At 38.8% G+C, this 8,196-nt stretch overlaps 1 protein-coding gene across 1 annotated transcript; it reads right to left on the bottom strand.

Annotated features, from left to right (window-relative positions):
- Positions 1–5,874: 5,874 nt before the first annotated feature.
- LOC116007340 lies at positions 5,875–7,697 on the bottom strand. The gene is made up of 2 exons (XM_031248000.1): positions 7,551–7,697; positions 5,875–7,415 (listed from the first exon to the last, which is right to left on the bottom strand). The coding sequence occupies exon 2, from the start codon at positions 7,404–7,406 to the stop codon at positions 5,988–5,990; it is 1,419 nt and encodes a 472-aa protein (XP_031103860.1). The 5' UTR covers positions 7,407–7,415; positions 7,551–7,697; the 3' UTR covers positions 5,875–5,987.
- Between the last annotated feature and the right edge of the window lie 499 nt (positions 7,698–8,196).

Here is an 8,196-nt window from a genome sequence, read left to right as displayed (position 1 = left end):
ATACAATGTATATATATATATATATATATATATATATATATATATATATATATATATATATATATATATGTATATATATATATATATATATATATATATAATCTAATAATTATTATAAAATTATGAAAAATTGAAAAAAGTTTTAATTTATTTACTACAACTTTTTTCAATTTGTCATAATTTTATAATAATTATTCATTTTGACAGCTTTAAATATTCCTACCCTTTTCTTCCATTATCCGCTCTTTCCTAATTCCAGAGGCTGGAGAATAAAATAACCCGCCTTGAAGCCCAGGAGGACACCTTTTGGAGACAACGGGCTAAGCAACACTGGTTGAAGGGTGCTGACGCCAATACAATGTTCTATCACAGGTATGCCTCTACTCGAAAAAAGAAGAATTATCTGTCTAGATTCAAAAAATGATGCGGGTGTGTGGGTGGAGGGGGAGGCTCTGGAGTCTGTTGTATTGAGTTACTTCAATAACATTTTTCTTTCTTCGGGATCATCTTTAGATGAGACTTTTTTCAATACTGTAGCTCCCCGTGTCTCCCAATCTGATAATGATTCACTATTACGTCCCTTTGAATCTGTGGAGGTTAAGGAGGCCCTGTTTTCAATGTTCCCGGATAAGGCTCCTGGGCCGGATGGGATGAATCCAGGTTTCTACCAGCATTATTGGGATGTGGTGGGTGGGGATGTGTCTGAATTTGTGATTAACTGCTTTCATACTTGCTCTTTCCTAGAAGGTCTTAATGCAACAAATGTTGTTCTTATCCCCAAGAAAAAAGAGCCTGAGAGTATGGTTGACTTGAGGCCTATTGCTTTGTGTAATGTGGTATATAAGATTATGACGAAAATGATAGCAAACAGGATGAAGCCTCTATTAGACAATCTCATAACTGAATCACAGAGTGCCTTCATCCCTGGTAGGCTCATTACTGATAATATCCTGGTTGCTGCGGAGGTGCGGCATTATCTCAATAGAAAACAATGTGGCTTAGTTGGTTGGGGTGCTCTCAAACTTGATATGGCAAAAGCATATGATCGGATGGAGTGGCCCTTCTTACGCAGAATGTTGGAGGCCCTGGGGTTTGCATCTCAGTGGATTAATTTAATCATGTTATGTGTATCTACAATCTCTTATAGTTTCTTGGTTAATGGTGTCCCTACTGGATATATTGCACCATCTCGTGGGTTGCGTCAGGGTGACCCTCTTTCCCCATATTTATTTATTATCTGTGCAGAGGGACTCTCTCTGTTGCTCCAGAAGGCTCAGGTGGAACGTGCTATCAAGGGCTGTAGGGTCGCAAGGGGGGCTTCTCCGGTCTCTCATCTGTTCTTTGCGGATGACAGCCTCCTATTTTTTCGAGCAAATGTCCAGGAGGCAAGTGCGGTAAAGCATTGTCTGAATTTATACGAGAATATGTCTGGCCAGGCTGTGAATTACCACAAGTCTAGTGTCTGTTTTAGCAGGAATACACATGTTGCACATAGACAAGAGGTGGCTGAGGTTTTGGGGGTGGCTCAAGCCCTAAACTTTGGCAAATATTTGGGCTTACCAGCCTTTGTGGGCAGGAACCGGAAGGCGGCTTTCTCATATATTGAGGATAAGATCAAGCAGAGAATTGGTACATGGAATAAAAAGCTTCTTTCGCAGGCAGGCAAGGAGATATTATTGAAGAGTGTGGCTCAATCTATGCCTACTTTTGCAATGAGTGTCTTTTTACTTCCTGATTCTGTATGTCTATCTATTGAGAGAACGATGAATAAATTCTGGTGGGGCTCGGGAGCTGGTAGAAGAATTCACTGGAAAGCATGGGATCGATTGTGTATGCCTAAGAAGTTTGGGGGGTTAGGTTTCAAGGACCTAAGAGCTTTCAACTTGGCTATGTCAGGGAAGCAGGCTTGGCGGTTCCTTACTATGCTTGACTCTTTGGTTGCAAGGATTTATAAATCGAGGTATTACCCCAAGACCTCATTCATTGATGCTGATGTTGGTAGTAACCCAAGTTTCTGTTGTCGGAGTATCATGCATGCTCACGATTTAATCTGTAGTGGTGTGAGACGTAGAGTTGGAGATGGAAAATCCACTCTAATATGGGGACACCCATGGCTGCCTGATGAGCCATCCCCTATGGTTCAAACTCCAATGCCTGCAAATCTCATTGGCTCTCATGTGTCTGGTTTAATTGATGAGGAGAGTGGTTCTTGGGACATCTCTATATTAAATGATATATTCAACCCGGAGGATGTTTTGCGTATTACCAGGGTACCAATTTCACTAGACTATGAGGATTCGTGGTATTGGCATGGAGACCCCAAGGGATGTTATTCTGTGAAAAGTGGTTATAGATCTATCATTGGAAATTTTAATGTAACACAGGAAGGCTTGGATGATTGGACTGCCTTATGGAAATTAAAGGTGCCCCCAAAATGGAAAACTTTCCTCTGGAGGGCCTTTAGTGATACTCTACCAGTCACCACTAATCTACTTATAAAGAGGGTAGATGTAGACCCAACATGCCCTAAGTGTGGTGAGGGACATGCAAGTGTGTTACATGCATTAGTATTGTGTGGTTATTCCCAATTAGTGTGGCATGAATTTAATCTACCTACTATACCTACTGTTGGAAGCAATTTTAGCATGTGGTTCTCATCCATGTTACATGCATTTTCTGAAGGGGATATTGGGAAGGCTGTAGCAGCTCTCTACTTTACCTGGCGTGCCCGGAACCTAGCTGTGTGGGATGGTTATCTACCATTGCCAAGAAAAGTCAGCCGTTCAGCAGCAGCCGCAGTTCTAGCATGGAGGGAGGTCCATCACGATCAATTGCCGGCAGCAGGGCACACCTTCGCACATGCAGCGCCGATCCACTCCCAACCCGCAACGGCAAAGTGCTTCTTCGATGCTGGATTCTGCTCGACTACATTCAGGGCGTCGTATGGCGCGGTTCTGCTCTCAGCAACAGGGGAGTTCTTGTCGGCTTGTGCAGGTCCGTTGCCGCTGTGCTTCTCTCCGTTAATGGCGGAGGCCGAGGCTTGCAGTAGAGCACTCGCATGGTTACGGGATAAGGACCTCCACTCAATTGAGGTGTTCACTGATTGTTCCCAGCTTCGCTCATATCTCTCGCAGGACTGTTCAATACGTTCACATGCTGGTTACGCCATCCAGGCGTGTAAGGCATCCATAACATCTTTTCACAGCTGTGTTGTTAGTTTCGTTCCAAGATTACACAATGTTATAGCACACACTCTGGCCGCATTGGCTTCTTCGCAGATTGATACACTGTACTGGGACACTGTCCCTCCAGACTCTATTTCTGCTCTTCTTCATTAATCGATTTGGTTATTTGGTTTTCAAAAAAAAAAAAATTCTTTTTAAAGATGTAGAAGAAAACAAAATTATCTCTATTTATGAAGTATATATATATATGAGAATAGAAGTAAGATCATACTACAGATTTTAAGTAAAAAATAATTGTCAACTTAAAATTATACTACACATTTAACCAACTTATATAAAAATCACTTCACATGGAATCGGAATTGGAATAGGAATCAAATACTTGGCAATGATAATGAGTTTTGGTGAAAGTACTTTGCATGTTTGATAGTAGGGTGAAATTGGAATGATTACTAATATTGTTGTTTGGTTATGTATGATCCTTTTAAAAATACAGGAACAAAAAATCAAGACAATTTATTCTAATATAAAGACATCCAAAGCACTAATATGAACAAAAGAAAAAGAAATAATGTACAAATTGGCCACTGAACGTAATCTGAAAGTGCAATTAGGCCACTAAACCAAAAAAAGTGCAATTAGACAACTGAACACTCCAAATGTTTGTAATTTCACCTAGTAGCATGTTATCATCCTTTTCATCAGGTTGCCTGCTTAGTTGGAAGGGTGATTTGGCATTTTAAAATAATTTTTAATAATAAACTATTAAAATAAATAATAAATAATTTTAAAAACTTTTAAAAAAAACACCGACGACCAGCCGGCAACCCTTTCCCTCACCCCCCTTCCGCCCCTCCTTCGTCGATCTGTCTTCGTTTCCGCTGGAGAAGAAGACATGTTCTTCATCTCCAACCGGAGACAAAGGAGGAGGGGGGAAGGGGTGGCCGACGGCCACCCGACATTTTTTTTTTAATTATAATTTTTAAATTTTAATTTATATTTTTAAAATTTATCATTAAAAATTATTTTAAAATGCCAACTCACCGTCCACGTAAGCAGGTAATATGATGAAATGGATGGTAACCTGCTATCAGGTGAAATTGCATATGATAGGGAATATACCCCGGGTATACCGCCCTACGAGTATTGTACGTATATGCCCATCGTATTATACGATTGCTAGCCTTATAAAAGAGACTAGTGCCCTTAATGTTAAGGACTTTTGGCTCTTTCCCTGGTCCTCCAAACACACTCTCAAATGCTTTCTCTCTCTACTTTATTCAAGAATAATAATATGAATGAGAAAAGGCTTCCTGGAGTTCAATTTTTTGAGCTATTTACTCTCCATTCTTCATGTAATTCTGATATACATTATATGATTGCTAGAGACATGGAGGAATTTACATTATCAGCATACATTTGGAGTGTTCGGTGGCCTAATTGCACTTTTTATTTTTTATTTTTTGGTTCAGTGGTCTAATTGCACTTTCAGGTTACGTTCAGTGGCCAATTTGAACCTTAGCTTATTCCAAAAAATAAAAACAAAAATCTAAAAGCACTAATCCAAACTTAAAAATCAAATTACCAATGGGTCACACTTGTGTGAGACCGTCTCACGGATCCTTATTTGTGAGACGGGTCGGGTCAGGTTGAATCAAGATGCTAAAGCCATACTTATATGCACAAATGTCATACTTATATGCTCAAATGTAATACTAATCAAGAATAAAATTTTTGTCATTTATAAGGAAAATATAATAATTCTGATGAAGAAAAATGTATAGTAATACTTTTGCATTTTGATGTAAAAGCATTATATTTTCCATCAAAAGTATTACATTTTCCATAATAAGTAATGTTCCCCTTACTTATAAGGAAAAATATAATACTTTTGAGGAAAAATGTAATACTTTTAAATCGAAATGTAAAAGTATTACATTTTCCCTTAAAACTATTACATTTACATTATAAGTAACAAAAATTTTATTCCTGATTAGTATTACATTTGAGCATATAAGTATTGTATTTTCACCTTCACCGACTCGACCCGGCTCGTCTCACGGTGAGACGGTCTCGCACAAGTTTTTGCCATTACGAATTAGGATGGAGAATAATGGAATGAAACCCTTATTTAATTAGGGAATGAGTTTTCTAATTAAGGGGTAATCAAATCTCATAGTAGTTTTCTAGAAACCTATCAACCAAATAATAACAATGACTTTAATTCTCATTCCTGATAGCTAAACCCATGGACCAAACGCACCCTAAGTACATTAGTATTTAATAATCATATAACACATTTATAAAAGTTATTAATCCACCAATTATGTGACGTTTAGTTCGTGGAATACATTGGGAATGAAATGTCACTCCGTGGAGTATATCTATTCCTCTGTTTGATTCGATTTTTACAGAAGGAATAGAATTCCATGAAATAAGTTATTCCCTTTACAATGGGAATTGAATATCCATTAATCTCAAGCAATTGTTATACTATGGATTGGAATGCACATTATATTGTGGATCTTGGTCCAAAATAACATTAAGATTACGTATTTGTAGCTCACATCTTTAGTTAATAAATTATGTATAAAAAGATTTTTTTTTAAATGTAGCAAATTAGAATAAGTACAATTTCACTAAAATATAAATTTTATACAATCACACTTATTATTTATATATGACTTTATTTAAAAAATATCATTATAATATAATAATGAGTTACAGAGTGGGCCGTGTGGAAGCTAAATCTGAGTATAACAAACAAGATCAGAACAGTAAAAGAAACAATATAATTAATGATCATAAAGATCTAGGAGGTTTCTCCAGCAATGCAGACAAGTAAACTTCATCCTTGGACTTTGGTGCAATTGCCCACTTATGTTTCTTGTACCTAAACTGCAGAAACATGTACATATAGTCATCCAATTCCTTCCTGTTACAGAAGAATTTATCAATCCACAGCAATCCCCCGGGTCTGAGGACTCGATCCCAGTCGAAAAGGATGAAATCCAGCAGCTGCAGATCGATCCAACCGTCCAAGAATCCGGCTGTGTGGATCAAATCCATGGTGTTATCAAAGAAAGGAAGCCTTTGGTTGAGTGTCAGATAAAGAGGAACTAAACCCCTTAGTGCTATCATCTCATTGAAAGGTGCCCCCAGGTTGAGAGCAGTGGACACAATTGTCACATTCTGCTCTCTCATTCTTGCTGCAAAACTCCCTGTCCCAACTCCAAAGTCAATCCCAATTCTTATCTCCCCTGGTTTAGTCCCCAAAACATCTCTGATCAAGAAATCAACAGCCAATGAAGTGTTGTTCCCCACCCACTTGAGCTTCTCCTTCTCCATCTCGAAGCACCCCGTGCACTTTGTGTACCCCCTTCTCGGGTTCTTGCTCGAGAGGCACTCGAAATTCCTGCACTGGTAATTGCTCCACCTCACATTTCTTCCATCAGGGATTCTCCAAAGGGACTCGTTTATCGGGTATGGCTTCTGATACAGCTTGGAGGCTCGAGTTAAGCATCTCCGTCGGGGCAAGGGGTCACACCCGTGGATCATGAGCTTCTGAGCTAGGTTCCAATCATCCTTACAGTAAGAACCAATGTCATAATCCATAAACTCCTCCAATTCCTTCTTCATTACCACACACGCGTGGCCTATCGTGTTGTGAACCTTTTCGGTCCCATAAATGTTGATCTTCCCTTGCCTGTTCTCTTTTGGGGTTATGTACTTCCTGATCTCCTCAATCACAAAGCTGTTGATCAAAGGGTACTCCCGAATCGTCGTTGCCCCGTTCTCAATTCCTTCATTTCTTGGCAGCCTAATCTGCCTGAGAGCAATGTGGGCAGCATAGAGAGGTCTGATCACTTCTTCCTCCAAGAACCTTTTATGTTCCAATCTTGGAATATTGTCATTGTTCAACTCATCTCTGTTCTTCTCCATCTGTTGGACTGTTGATTCAAGCTTGTCCTGAAGGCTTTCCATCTTGCTAAGCACTTCTTCAACCCTGGCTGTTAGAGCCTTTATATCAAACCCCACCACATATTCATCCTTAAACCCATAAAACTGGCGACAAATATCCTCATTATGCAAGAAAAACCCAGCAGAGTAGAACCTAAATAAGCTCGAAATGCTCACAATTATCACAAGCCCTCCTAGCATAACCTGTAACCATCCCATTATTCTTCCTAATCTACACTTGGGAAAGCACAACTTTCTCATCCTTAAATCCTAATTCACAACAGAAACAGAAAAAAAAAGAAAAAATTAAATAAATAAAATCCCACCATAAAACTCCAAGATTCTGAATTCAGGAAGCTAATAATGCAATGTCAAATTACAAAGGATAGATGATTGAAAACTGACCCAAGAATTTCTTGAAACTTCAACCAATAGCCAATGGGCTTTTAATGGTGAGCTCCCAGATTGATATAAAGCTACCTTGAAAATTCAAAGAAACAGATAATGGTAGCTTTGAAATGTTGAAAAAGTGAAGTATAGAGCAGGGAAATCGTCAACTGTAAGGTTGATATATTAAAACTAAAACTGGAAAATCTGAGATCTTGAAGAGCATTTAGCTTCGGAGAAAGGAGTCCGGACAACTCAGTTGGTTTTTAAGTGGTAAATTGTGGATAAGACACATGATCAAATCCTGATAGTCGCAGTGTAAAAGTTATACCAATGTAACATACTTCTTGTAGGCATTATAGGTCCTTCTATCTAATAAGCAGTTGAGTCAATGTAATTTGTCTATTTACTATTCTGTCTGGTCGAGGTGTGAGAACGCGGGGCAAGAAAATTTTATCTTTTGTGAACAAATTAGTGGGAAGGACAACATCTCGTGAGGGAACATTAAAGGGCACGAAAATCAAGCGTAAAAAGGAGTATTATATATGCATGTCTCTCAAACTGTATACACAAGTGGATTGTTTATGGATTATATTAGTGTATGATACAGCGGGGAGGTACGTAAAATATACGCGACGGCGTTGACTACTACGAGTATTGGGGT

Source organism: Ipomoea triloba, chromosome 15, assembly GCF_003576645.1.
Source record: "Ipomoea triloba cultivar NCNSP0323 chromosome 15, ASM357664v1".
NCBI lineage: Eukaryota > Viridiplantae > Streptophyta > Magnoliopsida > Solanales > Convolvulaceae > Ipomoea > Ipomoea triloba.
This window is presented reverse-complemented; position numbering and strand designations above follow the sequence as displayed.

What these genes read in the sequence shown, in the direction of transcription:
- LOC116007340 (XM_031248000.1), bottom strand. Translation starts at nt 7,406, where the DNA reads ATGAGAAAGTTGTGCTTTCCCAAGTGTAGATTAGGAAGAATAATGGGA.